Here is a 27,318-nt window from a genome sequence, read left to right as displayed (position 1 = left end):
TAACTTTTACTCATAAAGTTTTATTTAAAATTAACATTGCATTCCCTGAACGATTACGCTGTCCATGTTTCAATGCTCTGAAACTTTCGAGAAAAGTGGGTAGGTGCATAATTATTTTCTCTATTGTCTGATACCTAGGGCAATGTTTACACAAATGAGCGGGCACAGCAACGGTGATTGCTACCAAATAGGTAGGTTTAGATCGAAAGTGATGTCGACCGCATTGTTAGTGCTGGAGATCATGATAGAAACTAAGCTGGAGGTGTGAACAGTGCCAAGCCTTTGTTGCGCTCACAGATAACTTATCCACTAGATGGAGCATGCAATATTACGACTTTTACAACTCATAATTTAAAGTACCATCAGCCGCAAAAGTGGATTTTTTAATGAATTCATTCATAATTTCTCCGTGCAATTTCGGAGCTCACTTCACCTGAGCTCACTATGTTCATAATTTAATATGCGCAATTGCGCATGCGTAAATAAGTATTAAGTAGGTATTTATTTATTTATTAAACTTTATTACACCAAAGAACCATTTAATATACAAAAGGCGAACTTAATGCCATGAGGCATACCTATCCTTATAAGGCATAAGTATATTGACAAACAAATAACAAAACGTTAGCTGTTGATATGAATGTGAGCGATGGAATCGAGTGGTGCGGCTTGCGGCCTATTACTGTAAGTGTCAGTGGGGACTTGGAGTTTTCCCGTTTTGTATGCTTTGTAACGAATCGTAATGCGCAGACTAATAGTAGGTGGTGTATGGTCGAGCTACGCGGGCGCAGCGCCGAACGTGCCGGGATGTAGGTCGCGACAAGTGCACGCCGCTGCATTCGCAAACGCCGCACTACGATCGCGACATTAAAACGTACATTTCCTAAATTAACCGTTCCACTTCCTCCAAGCACGTTCCAACATTCGATGATTTCTAAATCATGGAAAGCTGTTTTATCACTTTACCATGACCGTAGCTCCTACTCAACGAGCTCTATGTTTTCTGTAACTATAGCGTCTATAGCAAACGACACAGATTCACGGAACTTGCTCATGTGTCATATGAATATAACACTTGTGAGAATAATGAGCAAAGTATTCTAGGCATTAGCATAAGCAATTGTTTAAAAGTTCAAAACGTAACTGAAGTAAAGTTTTGAATAAATTATGCTTGTTTGTACGTTTCGCATTCCCGTGTAGACGGGTAATAATTCAAATTCCACCTGCATTGAGATAGCCCATTACTCACTTCAACTCTTATTTATTTTGACATGACGAAATCGAAAGCTATACCTAAATACAAAGGCATTTGAGAGCCGCGCGGTTAGGCCGGCCTTGTTCGAGAGAGGTAAGGCTGAGACTCAAACTTAAGATACTTTAAAATAATCTCTTTGTTTGGCATGCTGTTCAAATGCCACTTGTATGTCAGAGTGTCACGCTTTTGCGATTATAGAAGGTTACTTATTTATGGCTTATTTAGTCGAACATATTTTAACAACTATAGTAGTGGACCCTATAATGGACGTGGAACCAGTAATGGGACAAAAAAACATAATTCCTCTAAAATAAGTATCTAAAAGTAGTTTATAAACACTGGCTGGATATTATCATAAATAAGAGTCCTAGAGCTGTTTCAGTTTGAAGTTTTATTAAATTTGGTTGTTTTTTAAGAAATTGGCGTCAACCTAAAAGTTGTCGTGTCACTGAAAAAAAATACCACTACGAATTCTTAACAACTTCGCTAAGAGAGGTGAGTTAATTTATTAAATTTTAATTAATTAATACTTGATGAAAACTAGAATGTGTTTTGTTAATTGCATTTACCACGATTTCCGATTCAGTTGAAATGTTGTGTAAGTACGTAATTAAGTATGCAAATCGGATGATAATGCAATATTATGATAACATGGACCTGATCTGATGATGGAGACAGGAGGTGGCCATGGGAACTTTATCGCAATAAACTCTAACTAATTGTGTTAGGGTATATTAGAATTGTCTCGATGGATCTAATACAATAATAATTGGCTGTAGAAAGAAAAATACATTCAGCGATAAAAGCTTATACCTACCAAAAATTGTCTTATTTTGCCGTAATTTATTCACCATTTCAATATTTTATACTGATAGAGCAATGTCCATTATAGGGGGCCCATTACTGGATCCACGTCCATTACCGGGGGCACATTACTGGAACTTTGGTGTCCATGACTGGAGAAAAAAAGCATAGTTTTAATTTGTTAAATATGTGGAAACTAATTGCAGTATCTTTGATACAACACGCCTAAAACGTGAAAGACGGATAGGACTTTCATCTTTTAACACGCTAAGCGGTAGACCATTTACATGTATAAGGGAAATATCATAAATACTCCAAATTTCGTCTTAAATGTCCCATGACTGGTGCTGTTACTATACGGCATTTTGTAAGATCAGTTTTATTTCAATTTCTCGGACGAATTGTAGAGTTCATTCATATACTTTTAAAGTACATAATGTAAGACTGCCTATTACAAAAGACACGTTTTGCAAGCTTGCCTCGAGCTTCGAATCTTCCAAGATTAAAGCATGCAATGTTGTGAAACTGACGTCATTCGTCTTACTCTTAATGCATTACAGTGAATTAAGTGAATTTATAGCCGTGTCCTGGCAAACAAGAGTGTACGTTAGTATTAAGTTTAGTTGAACAAAGTTACATATATGGCTGTATGTATAGGCACAGATTAAATAATAGTACTAGGTACAGAAGACTCACTCTCTAACAAAACGCGTCTGTAACGATGCGGCGTAGCACGGTCGCGTTTTTATCGCTTGTCACCATGCCTGTCACGTTCTAACAAGTATGTAAGTGCGAAAGGGACGCGCATAGTGATAGGCGATAAAAATTAAAAATGGAACCGTGCTGCGCCCGCAGCACAGATATGGCCGCTAGGTGGCGACAGCGCCACGCGCGGCTTATGGCTTTACCCCTAAATTGGGGTGGAACGGATGTACTTTTAGCTACCTGTAGCAAAGAGTGAGACAACGCCTGGTATAGGCAGGTATATATATTATTTACACACGTACATATGAAAAGTCATGATCGACTGATTCATGTAAGTAGGTAATGTTACTCGTATATTTATTGTAGGTAATTGTTCTATCCAAGAACAATAACAGTTAATCATAAGTTTTAAAATATTACTTCCACGTTGAAAGACCCTAATATGTTTTCAACAATACGCTGGAAGTGTATTAGAGCCTTACACAACCGGCCATTTTAACATTATCTGATCTGACATTCAATTACTTCCAACTTGAGGTATAATGGTAGCGTTCTTGTAATGTTGCATTCTCGTTGTCGCAACTTTTGCCATTTCGTATCGCTTTCTTGTCAGTTGGTAGGTAGGTATATTAATTAAATGTAGGTATACCAATTACCTAATACAAAATGACAAGAAAGCGATACCAGGTTAATGTTATTTAAATAAAGCTCTAAGGGATATTTGGTCCGAGATTGTAACTTGACAAATTTTAATTACTTACTCTTGCATAAAAAAATAATCTTAAGGGAGGCATTAAATTGCTGAAGGTACCCAGGGTTTCCTCAGCGAACTTCTTAGATATAATATATCTACTGAGAGGTTTAATAGATATATTAGCGAGATGGTTTGAGTTAACCGCAGGGTCAAACCGCGAGCCACTTTGAGAAACAATCTACGCTACATTCTTGTGCGTAGCGACATTTTATTCTCCTATTTGTTCTTAAGAGTTCTAAAGTACAGTTATACTTTAGAATTAGAATGCACAATAATTACCTACTCTTAAAACTAAGTGCTTATAGTCTTATACCTATATTTAGTGCACAAACTAACGTGTTATTTAACATCTACTTATATATATTTAACTCTACAATGCTCATAGGAGTCATTAGAACATACATAATAGGTTGGTCTTTGACTCTTTGAACTACACTACTTACATCAGAAAGAGAATCCAAAACGTGGGTAAAACAATTAAGCCAAAACAAAAGTAAGTTAGTTTGTATAGCTGTAGGTTAGGTAATGTGCTGAGAATGCTTACCAAATACGGGAAATGAGTCCACGGCTTTCAGCTTAACAGGTGCATCTGCTGATGGGTTTAATGTATTGATCGCCCAACTTCTATTTTGCGTCCTCGATGTTTATTCACACGCAATTCATTAAATATACTATGTAAGTATTACATATTTTATTGTCTGTATGACAAAAGGAGATGAAGTGTTTCATTCAATCTCATTCCCGCATTCCATTTGAGCTGAAAGACTGGCAAGCAGAAAATTAGTTTTAAAGCGTCATCCAAATCTGGCTCAATTGTCTGTTAATTGGCTACAGATGTCACGATTTTTGAACAATCTGTCATGAATAGTTCTGAATACTTGGTTAATTGCCCACTTATTGTTTGTCAGGTAGATACGTATATAGATACGTTAGATATCTATTTGGTGAAGTACTTCCTTTATACGCACCAGTTTTCTTTAAACCCAGAATCGTACGAAAATTTTATTATCTTAATCAGCATCACATCTACATGAACCATAACTTTTCCAAAGTTATGGGAGACTTTGATAGGTAACTTATTGTCCTAAGTTTGTCCCAGAGCTTGGGCTTCGTTATCTGTTTTTTTTATCCCTCTCTGATTTTTACTTCCAAGTTATAGACGCTATACATATAATCAAATTTAATGTTCTTCAGGTATTTCTCGATCATTTTCGGGGGTTAGAAGACAATCAATAATGTTATACTGTGTTTTTTGCGCAGCTGGGTTATGGGTGGACAGCGCCACGGCGTTGCCGCGCGCACCGGCCGCCGGAGTCGACGATGTCGGTGAGCAGCGATATCCGCTTCACCCGCCGCAAGCTCAGCCGGCCCTGCCGCGGCTGCTGCGCCGCGCTCGCTGCGCTGCTAGTGCTGCTTCTGCTGGCTGCCGTCGCTGTCTACCTTGGACGTTAGTACCTACTATTATTCTGTCTATTACTTTTATGGAAATATCTGGTTTGAAGGACGGGAAGACTGGTAAAAGTGGGGGAAGGCCTTTGTCCAGCAGTGGAACATTATAGGCTCCCTATAATAATAATCTGGTTTGAAGGGCAACCGGGGAAAGTCGTCGTCTTGACTATTTTACAATTCAGACCATTTACACGTCACGAATAAAACGTGCCGTGGTAAGTAATTGTTTGTTTGTTACGTACTCACGACACGACGTCCTATTCTAGATATCCATATTTAAAAGCAAAGCGCTTTCTTAAATGCAGTTCAGACGAAGGACCATATCTTCAATGAATGAAAATATTTAACATTATCAGTCTGCTATTACTCATATCATTGTAAACAAGCAGTTAATCAAATTTCTATGCTGCAGTAAAGGAATTTATACTTTATTTAATTATATCTTTATTAAAAAGAAATTAGGCTTATTAGATAGATATGTATCTAGACAGATTTAGTTCGCGATTGTCAAATTGCATCATAAGAAAAACTTTTACTTTAGTAAAACACAGGCAAGTTTTATCTAGATCGATGTCTTCAGTTGCTTCAAACATTACATGTGTCAAACTTTTTCATCTCATCTTGGCAAGAAGATTGATTACGTAATTTGGCGATGTCGTTACTTAATATGTAGTTACTTGGATGACAAGTCGTTCGTTCGTGTTTTTGATCAAAAAAATACTGATATCTACATTCTACTCTACATATAGGGTTACATAAAAGACGTAAATACAAAGCGTTTCCGGTTCTGCTAATGACGATCAAATTTACGTATGTACTTAGTTATAAAACACATTAGCCCAATTTGTCATAAAATACTTATAACTTTTTCCTTGACGCACGCACGCATATTGTGCGCTACTTTTTTAAGGATTTTAAACTCAATTTAATATATGTAATTTAAAGTAGGTACTTAAATGTTATGGTTAGGTATACCTACCTTCCTACCTACCTAATGGGCTAATGATATAATAAAACACTAACACTGCCAGGTTTATGGTTTGTTAAAGTATTACCTTGGTCATTTCATAGAAGAATTTTATAACATTTATTTTCTAATGTAAATACTTTGCCAGTTTTTATAAAAAATGTAAAATCTGTTTGGAATTTCTACAAAATCCTCGAATACGGCTGTAGGTTGTCTATAGGAAATTAGCCTAAATATGTACTAGGTACCATATGGTTAGGTTGACGTGGTTGAAACTTAGAAGAATTAATGAGACGCCTTTTCTCGTCATCCTCTATTTATATGCAAATTCTCACATCATAACTCACTGTCTAACATGAGCAAATAATTAATAGTTATTAGTCAGTCTTGATGTAGGTATTTATTTGATAAATGGTTCTGCAACTATACGGCATTGTTAGTAAACAGTGAATCGTAGTGCTCATCAAGGCGGAGGCGGCGACTAGGGATTGCAATCCGGACTGGTTTTGAATCCGGCCGGATCCGGCCGGATTTTGGCCTCAATCCGGCGGATCCGGCCGGATCCGGCCGGATTGGCATTGCGGATAAAAAATTGATCAAGTCACGTATTTTATCATGTTTTTAGCGTTATATGCGAAGTTAAGGATATTTTTTAATGGATTAATAAAACGGGTGTCTTAACAGGAGACCTAGGCTCTCCGAAACATGTCGCGCGAGTGAATAAAAACAAGTGAGTCTAAACCGTAAATTATTCAATGTTAGTATGTCTCACAACAGTTTAATTCGATGATGGCTGTTTTAAGTTTCAAAAATCAACGTTTTCATTACTTAACCACAAATAAAATCTTCTTTTTCTCTTAAAATATCTATAGCCCAACCCACATTTCCAACAAAAAGGTGCTCTCAATTCAACCATTTTAGTTTTAGCAAACAAAATCAATAAGCGTGTATACCTATACAAGTACATTTAGTAGCATAATAATAACAAAATAACATATAAATAATAATAATAACTTTCCTTGGCAAACGAGAACTGGCGCAAACCTGTAGTACTAAGTACTGCGGATCGCAAGGCGGCATGGGAGAGTAAGGTGCTACACGGGCGGTTCTACAAGGCCCTCACGGGACCCGATGTGGACCTGCTCGCGTCGGTGAACTGGTTACGATTCGGGGACCTCTTCGGAGAAACCGAGGGTTTTGCCTCTGCAATTGCAGACGAAGTGATGATGACGAACAACTATCGGAAATATATCCTGAAGGACGGTACGGTCGACATTTGTCGGGCATGCCGCCGTCCCGGAGAGTCACTCAGGCATATCATTTCCGGTTGTTCTCATCTTGCTAACGGCGAGTACTTGCACAGACATATTCTCGTAGCCAGGATTATTCACCAGCAACTTGCCCTTCTATATGGCCTTGTGGACCGCGAAGTACCGTACTACAAGTACTCACCTGCGCCTGTTCTCGAGAATGGTCGTGCCACGCTCTATCGGGATCGATCTATCATCACTGACAGGACTATTGTAGCCAATAAGCCTGATATTGTGATAATAGATCGACCGCAACGTCGGGCCGTGCTCGTTGACATCACCATCCCCCATGATGAGAATCTCGTGAAGGCCGAGAAGGACAAGTCCAGTAAGTACCTAGACTTGGCTCACGAGATAACCGCCATGTGGGATGTTGATTCGACGATCATTGTCCCGATTGTCGTTTCAGTGAACGGTTTAATAGCGAAGAGTCTCGACCAACATCTCGAGAGACTCTCGCTAGGTGGTTGGATCAAGGGACAGATGCAGAAGGCGGTGATCTTGGACACGGCGCGGATAGTACGTCGGTTCCTCTCTCTGCAGCCCTGACCACCGGTAGCTTGGGCCTTGCCCCGCTGCTGGCGGCACCCTAGGTTAGGTTTTTTATAATGTGTTTATATGTATTTTTTATTGTTTTGTAAGTGTTTTTATATTTTACTTTTATATTCATATTATAAAAACCCTAGCCTAAGAGAAATGATGAATAAAAAAATTAATAATAATAAATAAATATTATAGGACATTTTTACACAAATTGACTAAGCCCCACGGTAAGCTCAAGAAAGCTTGTGTTGTTGGTACTCAGACAACGATATATAATATACAAATACTTAAAATTAAATACATAGAAAGCAACCATGACTCAGGAACAAATATCTGTGCTCATCACACAAATAATTGTCCTTACCGGGATTCGAAAACCCAGGATCGCGGCTCCACAGGCAGGATCACTACCCACTGGCTAGGTCAGACCGGTTGTCAAAAGTCAACATATATTTCTCTATTTAATTTTATAAATATTTATTCATTATATTTTAAATGCAGGTAACACTTATTATAAGTGGGCTAAAATGGTTTGTACAAAATAAAACGAAAGAACATGTACATTAAATTGCAATGTAACAACACAATAAATTGAATATAAACCAATCCAGTACTTACGGTGCACGGAAATCTCACGACACATATTTCGTCGGCTAGAAGACTGGCGTCAACTAACAAACAAGTTGTTGTGTTGCTGTTTGCGAGCGAGAAAATTCGAATACTGGCGAGAACTTTTAAATTTTAGCAGTGTTTTAAGCTGTTATTTTATATTTTAGCGCTTTATATTTCACTTTACCGGATCCGGGACCGGATCCGGTGAATTTTGCCGGATCCGGTATCATGAAAAATGTGCCGGATCCGGCCGGATTACCGGATCCGCCGGACCGGATTGCAATCCCTAGCGGCGACATTTACCAGCGCAGGCGGCGACGGGCGGAGCGCAGCGCTTTTGTCTCCATTGTTTACCAAACAAATGCCTAACAAGAACCAGTATAAATATGAATATATCCTATGTAACAACTACTCCCAATCGAACATCTCTATTACTTTGGTTGTGTGAGGCAATTGTTTGGTTAGCGGTCGGAATAGAAGTACAGATAGCCCGTCACCGCGTGAACGCAAAGGCCGGCAACTCGCTCGGTGCGAATGGCCTTGCAATCGCGACAAGTGGACGATTGTATATGAACCACTCAATGATGATTCATCATTATTAAAGATAAGCAAAATTAACTGCATATAACAGTTACGAACAATTAACAAAACAATGTGACTTTCGCATCAGACACTGCACAGAGTCATTAAGCGTAATGAGCCCGGTTAATAGCAGGACCCAACATGGCGAAGGTGTAACGGTCACAATCTACACACGTAGCAACCTTAAAATTTTATTACACTCCCGAATATACCATATACTAATTATGCCTATGTGTATCCTCTTTACAGACATGTACCTGTTTGGCGATCCTCTAAACCGGCAAACATTCCGAGGCTCGTTTGTGACGGTCTGGGGGACGGAGGAAGGGGAGGGGCCCAAGGGTAATCACACGCGGGAGGGAGCCATGCGGCAAGCCCTGCACGATCTCTACCGGAATTCTGAGCTTCGGTCCTGTTTTGTGTCTGCGGATGTTCTTGCTTTGGACAGGTAATTATAATTACGTAAGTTAGTTATGTATTTATGTACTTTCGTTGTAAACTTCAATAAAGGATATAAAAAGGTAAATAGGTAAGGTACGTATTATTTATAGGCCCATTTTGACTCGTTACATGGAGCAAGGAGACCACATGGTAGTATCTCTACATTCGACTACTCTGTGTGGCAGTTTTCTTACTTTATAAAAGTGTACATACCTACGTTAGCCATGTCATGACCTAACATTCTTACAAGTCGAATAGGCCCCCAATGAAAACTAACATTTCTATGTAGAACTCACTTAAGTTATAACTAAGTATAACACGTAGAAGTGGACGCATGGTAAATTTCGTAATATCACAAAAACAAAGTCGAATACCATTCCCGAGTTTCATAAGACCTAAGCACGAGTTAGTTATTTGCCACGAGCACTGTAAAATTGCGGTCGTGTCTGGCGAGCCTACTTGCAGCAAAATCTGAGAGGCGTTTTGTCACAGCTACGATAAATGGCATGAGCTAATAGTGACTGATTAATTTTCCGGTGAACGGAACGGGAAAACTTTTTGTTTGTCATTATTGAAATAAGGCGTTACATAAGGTGTTTAGCGCCGATATCGGCACTCGATCGTTTCGAATGCACCAACATCGATATGGTAGCTTATAGAGAAAGTTCACTTTCTTGTGATCTCGGCTAGGTCGGAGCCGGAGCGTGCTACACTGTTGTAAATTGTAAACAAGCAAAAGGACGTATTAACTTGAAACTGTGCTTAATAACCGCGAAGTTTTCTAAAGAAACGTTATTACTATGATTATTTAATATTGCTGCGTTTATTAGACAATGTTAATAGGCGATTTAAATCTGATTTCTCTCAATTAATTGACCTGCGGCGCCGACGTGATAAGTTAGTCATGTCATGTATTTACACGCAATCGTTAATTTGGGTATAATTGCATATTCAAAAGTTTAATTAAAAATAAAAGCAATCTAATCAACCTTAGACCTCAGCCTTAACCAAAATTTAAAATGCTATCACTTCGTCAGGATACTGTTTACTTATTAGGACACATTGGTGTAGTGGTACCTAGTAGGTACCTATGTAATGTACCTAAGCAGAATTTTACTAATAGTAGAGCTTTCTATTTGCATACTGTGTCATGTTAGCGAGTGTGTATTATAAGATTACCGCGTAGTAAAAAATTAAAGAGTAGACCTGTCTATTACGTAATCATTAATCAATAGACAATCAATAGTAATTAATGGATTGGAGCATTACACTCATGTCAATAAAATTGTTTACGTTAGGCAGTTGAAACGTGGTCGACACTGTCCCCTATTAACATACCTACCTATGGTATCAATAGGTACCTAATTCAGTACCTAATACCTAGGTAAGTATTGCTCAAAAGAGCAATTGCACCATTTATGGCCACTTACAAAACTACAAAAGATCTATGATCGCGTGTGAGGGCTAGGTTTCATTAGCGGTAATGCGGTGCGCTACGATTATGGGCATTATGTAGGCTGCGTAATCACCCCGACATATGTATTGTTATATTGACATGTGAAAGTTTATACGTGGTATGTTCAAAGCTTTGTGCTTTCTATGTATGGCACGTAGTAGAAATACAGTGAAGGTCGATCTACAAACGTTCGCGTGGGTCTCACGCAGACCTTTCTTTACGTGGCTCGAATTCTAAACTAAATGAAACCACACGGAAAATGAGAAATTGGTTATCCGTGTCGCGGTTTGTTACGATATACCTTGGGTAAAATGAGAGTAAACGGTGCTAAATAAACAATGGAGATATAAAAATAGATATGTATTGAATAGACAGACGTAAACTAAAACTTTTTATACTTAGGTTACCTAATACATTATTATTTAACTTTAGCGAGAGAAAGCTACATGTATACCTAACATCATGGTTAAAAACGTCATTATTATAGGTACTTATGCATTATTATGTTATAATTATTATATTATAAACATTGCAACAATTAGGTAAGTACTTAATGTGCTCTAAGTAGACTCTTTATGGTTCATAAACGAAATTAACAACAGCATGTTACGTACGGCGGTTCCTATACTGACTTTCCGGTATACTTATGTGGAGCATTCCACGGGCTGTCCCGTACAAACCCATTTTATTTCCTGTGTTGCGACGTTTTTTTCGGCATTTCAAGTAGCCAATTCTTTTTCTGCGCATAATTTTGACCATTTGTCATAGAAAAGGAAACTCTTGTATCTGCAAATCTTCAGAAAATCGCGTTTGTACGGGACAAATGGTAGACAATTTCATGGAATGCTCCATGTACATACTTACATATATGCATACCGGTAGCTGCCTCATTATACTTAACAAGTACTTTGCCAATTGTAGCTTCGGAGCCTTCGGACGATTAATACTTCTGGGCATAAATACAAGAACAAAACAAATTAGGAACGTAGGAAATACTTACATATAAAGATCCCTTAAGTTAAAACAAAATTAATAGATACTAATAGGTAAACATTGTACCTACCTACACCCAGCACCAAATAGGCTAGACCAAAAAGACTAGGTAAATAAAGAATATGAAGAAACCTAAAGTATAGTTTAGTTTTCTGATCGTTTTATAAATGCTCGATTGAACTAAATATAAATCAATGTTGATAGCTCTATCATTTCGTTACGAAACAAAATGTCACTTGACTTCAATCTAATCGTCAAGTCAATTTTGTTACGGCTACTAACCGCTTGATAACCGTACAATCGACAGAAATGCCGACGACTTTCAATTAAACTAAATATTTTAAAAAAATATTAAAAAGTAACTACGTCGACTTTGTGAATGTACCTACTAGTCAAAAACAAACTACACGTTCATATTAATCAGCTGGACGTCTACTATCAGTACTATCGCCCAAGCAGGTATGTTTTCCTGTACAGTCGACGTCAAAGATATAATTACATTTTTCACCTTATTACAAAGGAGTATAGGTTCAAAAGTGTAAACATATCTTTGACGTCGACTGTACTACAGGATACTTAGCAAGAGTGCCTAATACTTATGGCCTACTCGTATTTTAGTCTTTAAAGCTAAAGCATAGCATTTAAAGTCCGCCTAAGCAAACTCTGCACCGACTTTAACAAAACAAATTGTGGGAGTGTCATTATTCAAAGGTCATATTCTAAGAAAAATTTGACGTTATGATGATACTTCCACATTTTGTCATTGCAAAGTCCGTGACCTTCCTTGGATTGACATAAATATAACTTATGTACATATATGTTAAATATTGCATAGCTTTGCTGCATCGAAATGTAAAATACCGCGCATCAAACGTTGTTCCGTTCTTACTAGAAAGGAGGTCAGAAATAAACAAGCTTACACACTGGCATAAAATTAGCAGACAGCTTTCAATAAGTAGGTATTAGTGTTAATTAACAAATCGTACGAGTAACATGAATAATATACTAGATTTTATTTATTTTTTCGATTATAATTTCACATTCGCTATGAAAATTTTGTACTAAATAAGTCAATAGGTAATTTATGCATCTGGCATAAACCGTACCTTACATACATTGACCTTTAAACTTCTCAATTGCCTCTACTATTTTAATAAAATTAGGTACTCATTGTATGTACCTATATGTAGAACAAAAGACATGAACGAGTCTCTAACCTAAAAGGTTTGTACTTTCGGGTTTGCGGGAGTGCCAATGTCGCCGGACTTAGATCACCAATACCGTTTGCTGTATTGTATTATTTCGTTAAATCTCGTATATACCCTATTAAAGCCACTCAGAAAGATAAAAAGATCTTAATGAAAATATGTACAGTCAAGGAATTTAAATTCCGACCCATTTCGTACTTTGTCACAGTGACAACCGTATGAGGTCTCTAGCGGCTTTCATATTGATTGTCACTGTGACAAAGTACGAAATGGGTCGGAATTTAAATTCCTTGACTGTACATCCTATTTACGATTAGTCAGGGATCAAAATATGATAAACATCACCATAACCCCTTTATATATCTATACTTGCGTATTTACTTATTAGTATTACGTATATAACTTAGGGCTGAAAACGTTTAACAAACGAGTCGCTTAACTTCAAACTGGGGTAAATCCATTATGTGCTTTTGGTACCTATTAAGAAAAGGTAATAGGGTACCTAGATATTTGCTGAGAGGGCCGAATGGATTTACCCGAATTTGAAGTTAAGCGACCCAAGCCCAAGCTTTCTTGAAAACAGTTTTAAAATACACTCGTAACAGTAGGTTAAGTAGGTTTAACTGAAAATTTTACATTTCGATGGTGATTAAGCTAATTAATAATAATGTTGCGTTTGTGATTGTTTTGAATTTATGTTAAGTTAGCCCGATATTTGCTAAATTTATTATGTGTTACGGCGTTGTGAATCTGTGATCGCGTTTATCACGCGATTAACGGTAGACGCAACATTTGTCTTGTTCTGCCAAATAATGTCAGAAAGTGACACTTGTCGTTACGCGAAAAGCGTGACGCGTCAAGCCCGCAGCACGAGATAAAACGACATTTGTTTTTCAGTGCAGAGGAAGGTACCCGCGTGCACTTCGAGGTGTCGTTCGAGCCGATCTTCACAGCAGTGAGCACGGGCGAGGTGGTCGCGGTGCTGGCGCGGGAGCTTAATGCGCCCACTGGCTACTTCAACGAGACCGTGTTGCCGGACACGCTGCACATTGAGGTAATCGTATATATATACAGTGTGGTTACTTTTAAATATGACCGTGCTCCCGGACATACTCCAAATTGAGGTAACGTGAGGTGAACGCGTTCCCTTCACCCACAGTTTACAATGCCACGTAGCTGGTGGTATATACAACGTGACGTTTCAAGTCGATTCTTTCGAGAGCATGAGGTGGTCGCGGTGCTGGCGTGCGAGTGTACTGGATACCACAATATCACCGTGCTGCCGGACACTGTATATTGAGGTAACGTAAGTAGCTGTGCGACGTGTCAAGTCGATCCTCTGAAGAGCACGGGGTAGCCGATGTGCTGGCGCTCGTGCTGAATGTCTACCGGCGGTTACTTTTAAACGTGACCGTGCAGCCGGACATACTGCAAATTGAGGTAACGTGAGGTGTTGAGTCGCTCAAATAGAACGCGCCCGCAGTTTACATTGCCACCGTGTAGTGGCAGCACATAATAGGTATGTATGTCGTAATGTTGAGTTGAAGTAACTTACCGTCCAACTACTGACCAAGATCAACTGGAATGTCTTCGATCAGGCGTGAATAATGTCTCAATTCTAAGGCCAAATGTTTTCAAAGGATTAAAAAGTCAAGCAACACCAAAAAGCAAATTGGTATTGATACGTTTATTCGAATCCTAATATGTACTTATTGGCTAAATTAGGCTCACACTTTATACGTTTCTAACGCTTTTCCTTGCCGCACTTATTAATTGACAATATACTGAAATAAATTCTTTAAAAACCCTGAAATTCTATAAAATGATAATTGACTCTATGGGAAAATGTTAATTTATGACGGTAATTAATTAAAAACGATAGGTATCAAGAATGCCCAATCAATTGAACCGTGATCTTATCGAAGAAGTTCCAATTAAAGCTTAGGTATTTACATATTTATTTAATTTACATGTGTTCCACTGCGAAATTATTAAGGCCTCATTGGACTTCGCATACCTAACGATGAGAATTACCTACGAAATATGGAGATGTATTTAAAATATGTACAACATGAATTTATAAGTAAATAATAATGTTAGTACCAGCCAGTTTACAATCTCACGACCACAATAAAAGTTCCTCTAAGTAAGAGAAAAGGGTGTCTGGTCACGCGTGACCAAATAATTGCATTAGCAAGCTTTTCGTGACGGCTTTTATTATTAGGTAGGTACCTTCGTACGTTCACATTACGTCAAAATATACTTGAAATAAATTACACGTTTTATTAAACTAGGTACTATCTAACTTAGTTCAAGTCACATATCTAACCTTTACCTTATTTTAATCTTATTATAGTTCATACTAAGTACAATAAAATTATAAGAGTTTATTTATAAAATTACATGGGTGTTCATGTACTAAGTACGTATGTAAGTACTAAGTAGATGCAATTAATTACTACTAAAGACGACCGCATCTGCATACAAAAGTAGTCCCCATTTTCATCTCTGGATATTGTCATTATGGAAAATATTTTACACGATTTACTGATGTACTGACCATAGCTAGGACACGAAGGGGTAATATGAGTTTTTAATGAAATTTTGTGATTATTATAAGTTATAAGAGTTAAAAGCGAAACACGAATTCTATTTATACAACTTTATAAAAAAAAAATAATGAAGGGGCATAACTGTGGTTAACATAATAAATTAAATTGTGTAAAAATATTTTTTATAAAGTATGCCGAGTGAAAATGGAGACTAGTACTACGACCTCGCTCGCCGTCATACACTTTCCTAGGATAACTTACTTATTCCTTTCCTTCGGCAAGTTTGTTTAGTACTTAAAATGTTCTAAATATTCCAGGAAAGCACTGTGATATCATCGCAAGCGTTGCAAGAAACAGACGCAACGCCGGCAGACACGCCGACCACCGAAGCAGTCACGGCGGAGACGGTCGAGGAGCCGCGGGAATGCGCTCCCGTCACACTCTCGCTGTGCTCCCCGCTGCCGTACAACGCGACCACGTATCCCAACCTCGTCGGCCATCAGAATAAGGACGCCTTGCTGAGAGATCTAGTCGCTTTTAGAGAACTTTTGGACGCCGAATGCTCTCATCTAGCTCAGGTAAAAAGTTTAATTAATAACTACTTATTAGAGCAAGTTGCATTTGTAAGGCAAATTATAACACATAGTGAACCAACTGTAAACTGTAATTCTGACTGAAACAATAAGTGAGGTGTTCTAAGAGAATATGCTTAGGCAAGATACCTACACAGCATAACAAGTGGCCTAGATTGCGGCCATTGACACGCAATTTCAGTAAATACCTAATTTTAATGTCTTGAGTAGAAATTTAATGTGTCCACCCCGTGGACTTATTTCTAGACGGCAGTCACGTAACCATGTTTTCGTCACGCCAGAATTGCGTTGAACCCTGATCGGAAGTGTGAAATATTACTTTTTTCTGAATTTCTAAGAGTGGCGTAATAGTGCGGTACGGAGAGCTAGTATTGTTTCTAAATAACGAAGTGAAAGTCTGCGAGTAAAATAATTGTACAGTCAGCAAAATTATTAGCATAGTACCGCTGCATACAAACATGTATACAGGAGTGTTAAAAACTATCTAATCGTTTTGCTGACTACACCTAAGCTCGCTCCCATTTAGATCACGCATTCGCTGACCGAAACTAAATTTTTGGTTAAAACTGGTTTCAGGACTTCGTCTGCCAAATGCTGCAGCCCCGCTGCTCTGACTCGCGGTTGGTGCCGCCGTGCCGCGCGTACTGCCGCGCCTTCCATGCCGGCTGCGGCGCGCGGCTGCCGGATCGGCTGCGTCCGCACTTCGACTGCTCACGCTTCCCGGACTATTTCGGACCCGGATCGTGTGCGCCTGAACCGGGTATGACCTTGGGTTAAGAATCAAACCATTCAAACCCCTCTTATACATTTGAGCTGGCTTGTGCTTTATTGTGTCATATAAAGTTATTGTAAAACTTGTTATTTACTGATTTATTTTTATTTTAACTGCAAATTTCCCTGTCAGATTGCCGGGGCGGTCTTCAACGGCTAGCGCTGTCCCGTCGTTCGTGCGACGGCGTGCCCGACTGCGCGGACGCGGTTGACGAGCGTGGCTGCGCGCACTGCGCGTCCGCTGGCGGCGGCGCGCTGCGCTGCGCGTTGCACCCGCGGTGTTTGCCAAGACATCTGCGTTGCGATGGCACACCCGACTGTCCTGATAACAGTGATGAGGCCGGATGCTGTTAGTATACATTACTTCTATCATCATTAAGCTCTCGTATACAACTGTGCGTCGGCGCAGTATTTGCCATGACATCTGCGCTGCCACGGCACGCCCGGCTGCCCGATACGAGTAACATCGACGAGGCTGGATGCTATTAGTATAAGTAGTTCTCGTACGCATAACCGCAGCAAGCAGCCACGCAGCCTGCAGCAGCTGAAGGCTTTCCTCGAGCCTGAACGCTGGAGCATTCTCTTAAGAAAAATCTATTCTTGCGCCTCCTCCATTGCTTGCTGATGCCGATGGATAATTTGTGTGTGTCTTTGTTTCTACTTATTCAGGCAACGTAGCACAAACCAGTACGACATATTTTTGGAATGTACGTATGTAGGCTACACTTAACGATTACACCCTGTATACCTTTCTTATAGGTACCTATACGTCTTAGTTTTTAACCGACTTCCATTTCATAGAAGGAGGAGGTTCTGTATTCGGTTGTGGCTATTTTTTTTTTTTTTTTTTCTATGTACGTTCACCGATTACTCCGACATCCGTAGTCCGATTTGAGTAATTCTTTTTTTGTTTGAAAGGAGCTACTTCCGAGTTGGTCCCATTTTAATTTGGTTCTGTTCTGATGATGGATCCATGAGGAATTGAGGGGACTCCTCAATTTTTAAAGGCACATGCATGGTGATTTGGATGTTTTCTTAAGCAACTCGAGCATTTTCTCCCGAAAACCACCACTTTGATGAAGTAGACCTGATGATGATGATTGTTTTGATGATAATGATGATGATTTATGAAATGTAGTATGTTCAGCGATTACTCCGGCACCTGTGATCCGATTTGAGTAATTCTTTTTTTGTTTGGAAGGAGTTGCCTCCAAGGTGTTTCCAAATTATTTTTGGTTCTGGTCTGATGATGGAATCCATGAGGAATTGAGGGAACTCCTCAGTTTTTAAAGGCACGTGTAAAGTGATTTCGGTGTTTTCTATAGTAACTCGAGCATTTGCTTCCGAACACCGCCAATTTGATGTAGTGCAAGTGTAGCCTTACCACGAGTTTGACATTGACATATTCGCTAAGTTAGCGACGCTAATGTCTTCGTAACTTACTTTTTATGCATCTCGCTCGCACTAATATACCAGTACGAGCGAGATGCAAAGAAAGTAAGTTACACACACGCTAGCGAATAAATCAATGTCAAACTCTTGGTAAGCTGGTAAGGCTACTGATCGGGGGTTAGGGTTAGGAGTTAAAGGGGTCGAGTAATGGTGGTTGAAGGGCGTGAGGGATTGGGTCAGTGGCGGGGCGGAGGATGGATTTAGTGTAGTGACGGACTCGAGAAAATTCCAGATTACATATTTATTAAAGTAGATACACGAATTTAGTGTTAATCATGATGTTGTTTTTCATTCACGCGTCGCGGTATTAACAATGCGTTAAAACTAAAAATGGAAAAATAAAAACTTTTTACAAAAAAAAGAAAACCGACTTCAAAAAGGATGAAATAAAATATTATCCTTTTTAAGTCTATGCGTTACCAACTGATATGTTTGAAGTCGGTGCCAAGCCAAGTAGTAAAGAATACCCGTCAAAAATAATCACCTTTATGACTATAAATCCCATTAGAACTGTACCATTAGAACTATTATAAATGTGTAAGTAATTCTGTCTGCCTCTTTGTCGCCTTTTCATGGCTAAACAACTGAACCGCTTTAGGTGAAATTTGGCAAGAACGTAAATTCCTTGAATTGTTTTATATTTTGAAATGTAGTCCTCTGAATAAGGGACGGGAAATAACTTCAGTCCCAATCCCACGCTTGCGTGCCGACAAACATGGTACGGACTGTGCCAAGAAGGTTTGATCGTGTGTTCTTAGGTACAGTCGACGTCAAAGATATGTATTATACACTTTTGCACCTTACTCCTTTGTAATAAGACGAAAAGTGTAAACATATTTTTAACGTCGACTGTACCTACAGAAAGTACGTTCATTGTCGTCGTGTAAGGCAATCCAACGTACATCCTTATCGAATCGCACCTAAATCATGGTATGCTTCAAAAGTTGGCTTGGCACCGACTTCAAACATATCAGTTGGTAACGCATAGACTTAAAAAGGATAATATTTTATTTCATCCTTTTTGAAGTCGGTTTTCTTTTTTTTGTAAAAAGTTTTTATTATTTATTAATTTTCCATTCTTAAAAAGAGGCAGAGCAGAGGTATCTGTTACTGAATAAAAATATTATTTTATTCTTTAACTTGTCTTCTAGTGTGGGTGTCTCGTTCCCTTGCGGGATGGCGGCGGGAGACCAGAGAGACGACTCTCGGAGCAGTACGTAGCCGTGGCGGGTACGCGGTGTGGGCGGAGCGCGGCCGCGCCGGCAAGGTTTGCGCCGCGCCCTACGAAAGCGACAAACGTGCGCTTAACAGCGTCGGAGCGTCGCTCTGCAAGGCGCTCACTTTCAAGTAAGAGTCCTATGGATTACTCAGAACAAAATGCAACTACCAGCAGTCCAGCAAGTTTTGCGCTCGGTACGAAAACGGAAAAATCGCAGGTCGTCGCTCGGTGATGGCTATGCAAAACGCGTATTTCAATAGCAAAGCAAATGAAAATCTGCTAGGCCGGTATCAGCGCTTTACCTTAACGCTACTCTAAATAATATAAAGTTTAGTCGGAATTGTCGATTGTAGAGACGCGTAATCGTGTCTATGTTAACCTCGTAGCTGACCACTCGTAAATACTATTATCTAAAGGTTTTATCAACGTAAGGTCGCAACATAATGATTCAATAGTCAATACTAGGTATGTATCTTCATATAAGCAGTTGACAACTGTTTAGTGTTTACTGCCTTGACTTATGATTGCAATGTTTATGTTTCAGGGGTGTAGTCAGCGCTGAAGCAGTTCCTGATATCGAAGCAGAAGCCGAAGATTTGGATAACGAGAAGACTGAACCCGAATACGTTGAAATAGTAGATCCATTTGCGGCTGAGATCTCATTTTTAAAAAGCGAATGTCCAGAGAGGAAAGTTATAAGGGTTATATGCGATCAATTGGGTAAGTTATATTTGGTCCTTCGAACCGGATATCTTATTTAATATTGTAAATGCGAAAGTAACCGGATATCTTATTTAATATTGTAAATGCGAAAGTAATTCTATCTGTCTTTTACCTATTCACGCTTAAACCCTTAAGGCCCACTTGCACCCTGCCACTAAACCCGGAGTTAAGCGGTTAAACCGTGAACCCAGTGTCAAATTGTACTGGTAACCATGGTAACTCCAGGTTTAACCGGTTAACCCCGGGTTAGTGGAACGGTGCAAGTCGCGCTAAGTCGATTTAGATGAAATTTGTCAGGGAGATAATTCTGAAACCCGAGGAAGGACATAGGATAGTAGTTTTTATCAATCATCATCATTACTCCATGCAGATTAAGTTGCGGGCCAGAGCTAGTATCATATAATATCACTGCGAATGTGATGTCCGATTTTTTTGCCGTAGCTGTTGCAGTTGTTAACTTCTAATGTCACTCTTATCTCCCAGAGTGCGGCCTACCTTCGGCCCGAGTTGCGCAGGCGACAGCTGGCGTGGACGGCCTCCTGAAGTCCGCGCAGCCCGGCGACTGGCCGTGGCATGCGGCCCTACTGCGCTCCCACGTGCACGCCTGCGACGCGGCGTTAGTGCACCCCGCCTGGCTCATCACTACGGCTTCTTGCTTCCAAGTAAGAAAAGACAAAAACGACGCCATGCCATTTATGACCTTCATAATATAATATAAAGCTAGTTGTTGAAACAAACGGGCGAAGATCGGCGCAATATTGACGCAGAGTTAGCTCAGACAGTTTTCTTTCACTAATCAGTACCTAAGCTATTTAGAGCCTCGAATTAACAAAACGTTATCTACAGGGTCAACCAAAAGCAGAGTGGACGGCTAGACTAGGCACAGTCCGGATACAGAGCACGACGCCCTGGCAGCAAGAGCGACGAGTTGTCGGCATGGTTCGCTCCCCGGTGGAAGGAAGCATGTTGGCGCTGGTGAGACTGGAAGAGCCCGTGGAAATGACGGACTTTGTGCGGCCAGCGTGCTTGCCGGTGGATGGTCTCAATCCAGAGGAATATGAAGGTTAGACATTTCAACGAAAGTTTCCCGTGTAACAAAACTTCGACGATTAGACCTCCCTTTTGTTTTATAATAGGTACCAGCCAGATTTTTGAAAACCATGGGTATCAAAAGAGGCTTTATAAAAGGCATTCAATTGTGAGACGTCGTTAATGTTACATATCTTCCGAAAAGATTCGACTTGTGGTTTGTTTGCCATATTCGTCAACTTTCGTATTTAGATTTAGCTCCACTCTTTGTTTATCTTGGACAATTCTGAACTATTAGCACCTCGCTAACTATTCGCACATATTAGCACCTACATAAGGAGTGTGACTTATTCGACAGAGATACAGCTTTCTCAGATTCTGAAGACGGATTCCATGTGATTAAATGTTTTGTTGTATGTTGTAGTATGCAACACACTGGGGTGGACGCGCAATAGGGACCAGGTGCAGCGCATCCAGGTTCTCCCTAGCCCCATGCACAACTGCGAGAACGCCAGCATCGCCACCGTCAACGGCATCTGTGCCGAGCCGCTGTACAATCAGGACGACTGTGACGTAAGTACTACCTTTATCTTATTCTAAACAGGTGGTCGAATTGCTTTGTGTCTCTCTATCACTCTTCCATATTAGTGTGACAGTGACAGTTGCGTTTCGTTCGCTACGGAGCGACGAAGGCATGTTGTCTACGGGGCCAGATTGGTTGCAACAGGCAGGTTTCCCATGAGAGATTGTGACATAAGGTGTATTCTGATAATTCTGTATCCCTTCCGTATGTCAGGCAATCTCGAAATTTTTACGCTATCATTATAAAATTATGGATGGTTTTCTAACTACTGCCTACGCCTATTAGTGCTGTTTAACACAGAGCCTGATAGTACTTGCGTACCTATAAAAAATGCGGTAATTTGTAACCGTAAATTTGACAGCTGAAGTAATAAGCGCTGTAACGCTCCGTAACGTACGTGAAAACGAATGTCGCTGTACAAAGCCTCATACTTCAGCTGTGCTTGCGGCTACATCTACATTAAGTATCATACACTACTTTACACGTCTTTGAATTATTAATCTATTGTTAAATCATATAACTGATTTTACCTGTTCACAGGAGGAAGAATACGCAGGGAGCTCCATGATGTGCTTCGACAAGCAGAGCAAACACTGGTCGTTGCTAGGTGTGAGCGGGTGGCGCATCGCCTGCTCCAAGATCGGGCTCGGCCGTCCACGGATTTACGACTCCGTAACGTCGCATATCGACTGGATCCGACGCACCATCGCCAACGCCGCGAGGTGACCTGACCACAACTGTGTGATCAAGCCAGAATAAAATTACCAAATGTGTTCATCAGCCGCAAATTATTAGACTTAAAAATGTATTGTGTGAAATTTCAAACAGACAGAACATAGCAAATTGTCAGTTTGCTAACTTTAACTTTTTTTCTTTCATCCTGATGCAAGCCTCAGCCTGAAGCGCTGGTGGCCTAGCGGTAAGAGCGTGCGACTTGCAATCTGGAGGTCGCGGGTTCAAACCCCGGCTCGTACCAATGAGTTTCGGAACTTATGTACGAAATATCATTTGATATTTGCCAGTCGCTTTTCGGTGAAGGAAAACATCGTGAGGAAACCGGACTAATCTCAATAAGGCCTAGTTTACCCTCTGGGTTGGAAGGTCAGATGGCAGTCGCTTTCGTAAAACTAGTGCCTACGTCAAATCATGGGATTAGTTGTCAAGCGGACCCCAGGCTCCCATGAGCCATGGCAGAATGCCGGGATAACGCGAGGAAGAAGAAGGAGGAGCAAGCCTCAGGTAGTCGTGACTGAAGGACATGTCCGATAATTTGTTTCTAGCTCAAGACTGTTGACATCAGGTATTAAGCACACTTTTAGAATAGGTCTCTGTTATGCACTATGTATAAAAAAAAAATGTGAAATACCTTATTTTTCTAAATGTGTGCTTAAAACCTTGTGAACCTAAGCTTACTTGGCTGTAGGTATGTATAGTCCTGATATGAATTGTGTCATTTGTATGTAAGTACTTATTGTTAAGTTTGAAGATTGTATTGCAGACAAATATGGTAGTCATTGGTGTAATTTTAAAACTGATTTTGAAACTTTTTTCAAAGATATTCAAGTTACGAAAAGTAAAATATCTCTAAACAAATGTTTCTAGTTGTCATCATTGACTTGTATATGAAATGATTATGATAAGTACCTAAACATTTCTGTTATACCGTTTAAAATTTTATTTTAACTGTTATTTAAGGTACAAAATGACTTCAAATTGGAAGTCACTTAGATGTATTTCGAAACCTAGTAATTATAAGATAATTAATTTATTATATATGAAATATGTACAATTTGTAAGTAAGTATAATTTGACTGTAAATACTTTTTTTATATAAGAAAAGACCAAATTTGAAATAAAACTTTTGTAATGAATTGTTTTGTTTTAATTTAACAATGAAATCAATGTATGTTGACATTGTTGACAGACCGCTTCCCTTTAAATAGTGGTTGGGTTTACTTCGGGGGGATGTAGGTATATGTAAGTAGATGAGCCATTTTATCAAAAAGTGCACCAACCATTTTTGATTCATTTAGAAAGTTGTATGTTATATTCCTTCACTGCAAGCTCTTCTGATTGGATACAAAAAGAAAAACATTTCCATACATTCTACAAGTTTATGAAAAATGTATCACATAACTTCCCTTGTTAGAATGGAAAAACCTCATGATTTTGATTATAGGTACATATAATTATCCAAATAAAAAAAATAGTGTTTGTATGTTTTATAAAGGTTACAGTCTATGAAATAAATAATAAACAAATTTCTACTACTACTACTACTATTTTATGAAGAGTATATTTAAACAAATGTTGATTTGTAACTATGAATATATTATACAAATTAAATGCTCACTCAATGATCCTACTCGCAGGAAATTATTTAAGAACACCTTCATCTTGCAATTCCTGCCTTATCTTTTCCTGTACATTAGGAGGCAAGTTCTTCAGCTCCTTATTTATGTATTCATTTAGATCTTTCAAGGGCTTGTAGTACTGGTGAACTATCTGCGAGCCAGCTAGCATAGAAAACGCAGCCGCGGCCGTGAAAGCCATGTACTGCCCCCAAGTCACTCCCACAGGCATTTCAAAGTGACGAATATTTCTTGATTTTGTCTTCAACAATGTCGTGTGCTTGCCTCTTTTTAAAAGTATTGTAAAAGTTCACTTCACCCACTCTCCAGTTTATCATTGAAAACTCCAAAGATGCTCCAAGAACAAAGAATATAGGTAAGAACCTATACATGCCAAATGTCTTTTTCCCAGGCCATTTGTTCACTAGTTTATGTAGCCAGCCTATTCTCATATTTCAAATGTGAACTAATAAAAGTAAAAAATAATTTCTTGCATAACATTCCATCTGAATCTAACCTATAAGCCTATGTTTACGTCAATGTCAAAGTCACAGCACGGAATGGACGTTCAGGTACTATTGAACGAATAGTTATTGCTGTTAGATATCAACAGTAAATCACGAACTTACAGTACATATTATGCTATCATGTACCTGTTTAATATATTTATATATACATATATCTTTTACACAAACTGAATATCACCTTGTAAAGCGCTTTTGGGTAAAAAATAGTTTTGCTATTAGGAGTAATATCTTGCAATATTTGATCGTTCCCCAACCTTGTCAAATAAAAAATGCATTCATAATCGTAATAAATATTTCAATTTGGTCAGTATCTACTTAAAATTTGTTTAAATACTAGTTTACTTAACTAATCACGTTATTAAACATTTCTTTAATATACAATATCACTGAGAGGCTCATAAAGTCTTGAAATTAAGTTTAAATAAAACATGTATGTTGTACGTATATGGAACGCACCATTACTATAATTGACATTTCAAATTTTAGGTTAATAAACTAGTCTTTGGTTTATTTGAAATATTGTTTGTGTAATATTAAAATGCTTTGATTTGATGTAGAACGTGAATAAGAACTGATTGGGTTAGTTTCTCATCATCTAATTAATGCTACGTGAGTTATATGACATTAATTTAAGTACCTATTTCTTACCAATTTCCTAGGATTTCGTCAGGTTATGTTTCCGTAAATAACTCCTATTTGTTTATCCTTGCAAGTGAGATTTGTGTGATAGATGTTTATAGCAATACCTAGTTTGGTAGTAAATGTGTTAAAGTAGATAATCCAAGTTATTAAGCCATCTGTCAAGCAAAACTAACTTTGAAATATCTGCACCTAGTTTTTTAATCTTCCTTGTGATATCAGTATTGTGTGCATCCAATTATGTGCCCATGTATAGATAATTAAATGTTAATATAGTTAGTCCTTAAATTTTGGTACACTGATATTTTTTCCGTTCTGTCATAAATCGAATTCCGTTACTTTATTGTGCAGTCCTAATAAATTCTGAAAGGCATCTACAAATATAAAAGTTTGTACAAAAAGTTATTCTATGACGGCATATTTTCTTTATCAAATCCATCTTACTTAAAAAATTCCTTTAGGTCTTTCAGAAGTGTTCTTGCCAACTAAAAAACAAATATTTAATTATTTCAGAGTAAACTAGAGACATTTTAGTAAAGCGAATGTGGAATGAATGTCCAACCAAGTAAATGCAAAAAAGTCAAAATATGACCGGAATTATATTGCAACTGTACCACCCATCAAATTGTCAGAAGCCAAACGGCTGAAATTGCACAGTGAAAGCTGGGGATTGTTGACGGACTTCTACTTGGAATCTGTTAAAATAAACCGATACAGGGGCCAAGTTTACTCAGCTGCTACTGTAAAAATAGGAGACAGAGCCGGTCAAACAGTATGTGTCCTGAGGGGGCCTGTTGTTGGCATGTTATTTGGTCTTACTTCTCAAGAATGGCTGGATATTGAAGGCATGGTGGAAAATGAACAACAGTTATTCTACAGATATTTTAAGGCAGGGTTGCACGGAAATTTCAGCTGTGAACAGAAACTGTTTTACAATTTTTGCCTGACGAACCAAACATCTGAAGTTTTACTGGCATTTTTTACAAGATGTGTCAATACAAGAAATAAGGATAAGAGTGATGCTCTACTTCAAATCAATGAGCTGAGGAAGTGCAAACATGATGAATTAAGTTATTATATTGATTACCTGCAAACCAACTGTGATATAAATACCTAATTAAACATTTATGATACATTTTAGTCCTTAAGTAAATCTTTAATTTTCATTAACCCTTTATAAGGCAGAGGCGATATATCGACCACATACGCTCAATCAGAAATTCAACCATACTGTTTTAATAATAGGGCTCAAAATCGTTTGCATTAATTGAATATTCAACTTGCTTTTAAAATAGATTTTTGAAATGTAGGCTTCTGATAGCTGCAACAAATTCTGCGATAGCACGTCCCTGTCAACGGGCCTTATAAAGGGTTAAATGATTTTCCTTTTTTGTTTGTTCTTTTTAAATGCTGTTTTTTTCTTTTCCAATGTTTCAGTTGTATTAAATTATGTGTAAACTTTTGTGGCTGATGACTGTGTAATGAATAATTTTACTAATTAATTAAATTTATAAGCTTTTACTCATTGTTATTTTTAAAAATGACCCTACACTTTCACCTACCTGTCATATAACTTTTGAATTCTTGGACTAAATGATTGAGTAGCCCCTGACATGAAAACTGAATAGTTGAATGCCTAGTAAAGGAAATCCTTGTACAGCAGCAGGATAAGGATAACGCGACGTGTGGGCCGGTAGTCTGGGCGGCAGATTTAAGTTCGCCGTGGGCGTTGACACCGAATCGGTATCGTTTTTGCTAATAACGATCTTGAAACAACATTATGTGGGCTGCGGAAGGCTT

The 27,318-nt window shown here is 38.7% G+C and overlaps 3 protein-coding genes and 1 long non-coding RNA gene across 4 annotated transcripts in view; 2 read left to right on the top strand and 2 right to left on the bottom strand.

The window, feature by feature from the left end:
• The window catches only part of LOC134665125 (atrial natriuretic peptide-converting enzyme), a 37,846-nt gene extending 14,960 nt beyond the window's left edge, over window positions 1-22,886 (top strand). Inside the window, exons 2-13 of the mRNA XM_063521953.1 lie at window positions 4,779-4,965; window positions 9,231-9,429; window positions 13,977-14,133; window positions 15,949-16,209; window positions 16,801-16,984; window positions 17,129-17,344; window positions 19,599-19,794; window positions 20,211-20,386; window positions 20,873-21,051; window positions 21,236-21,452; window positions 21,843-21,991; window positions 22,542-22,886. Coding sequence (XP_063378023.1) covers window positions 4,779-4,965; window positions 9,231-9,429; window positions 13,977-14,133; window positions 15,949-16,209; window positions 16,801-16,984; window positions 17,129-17,344; window positions 19,599-19,794; window positions 20,211-20,386; window positions 20,873-21,051; window positions 21,236-21,452; window positions 21,843-21,991; window positions 22,542-22,727 — 2,307 coding nt within the window. The 3' untranslated portion in view covers window positions 22,728-22,886. The remainder of the gene's footprint in view (window positions 1-4,778; window positions 4,966-9,230; window positions 9,430-13,976; window positions 14,134-15,948; window positions 16,210-16,800; window positions 16,985-17,128; window positions 17,345-19,598; window positions 19,795-20,210; window positions 20,387-20,872; window positions 21,052-21,235; window positions 21,453-21,842; window positions 21,992-22,541) is intronic.
• A 1,425-nt stretch (window positions 22,887-24,311) lies between these two features.
• LOC134665129 (ubiquinol-cytochrome-c reductase complex assembly factor 6) lies at window positions 24,312-24,584 on the bottom strand. Its single transcript, XM_063521959.1, has one exon. It carries the CDS (start codon window positions 24,582-24,584, stop codon window positions 24,378-24,380), a length of 207 nt encoding a protein of 68 aa, XP_063378029.1. The 3' UTR covers window positions 24,312-24,377.
• On the bottom strand, window positions 24,355-24,892 carry LOC134665128 (small integral membrane protein 4). Its single transcript, XM_063521958.1, has one exon. It carries the CDS (start codon window positions 24,802-24,804, stop codon window positions 24,586-24,588), a length of 219 nt encoding a protein of 72 aa, XP_063378028.1. The 5' UTR covers window positions 24,805-24,892; the 3' UTR covers window positions 24,355-24,585.
• A 479-nt stretch (window positions 24,893-25,371) lies between these two features.
• On the top strand, window positions 25,372-27,039 carry LOC134665580 (uncharacterized). The gene is made up of 2 exons (XR_010098391.1): window positions 25,372-25,488; window positions 26,032-27,039. It is a non-coding gene; the product is annotated as an uncharacterized LOC134665580 (long non-coding RNA).
• Window positions 27,040-27,318: the final 279 nt, after the last annotated feature.

The sequence above is a fragment of the Cydia fagiglandana genome, chromosome 6, assembly GCF_963556715.1.
Source record: "Cydia fagiglandana chromosome 6, ilCydFagi1.1, whole genome shotgun sequence".
NCBI lineage: Eukaryota > Metazoa > Arthropoda > Insecta > Lepidoptera > Tortricidae > Cydia > Cydia fagiglandana.
This window is presented reverse-complemented; position numbering and strand designations above follow the sequence as displayed.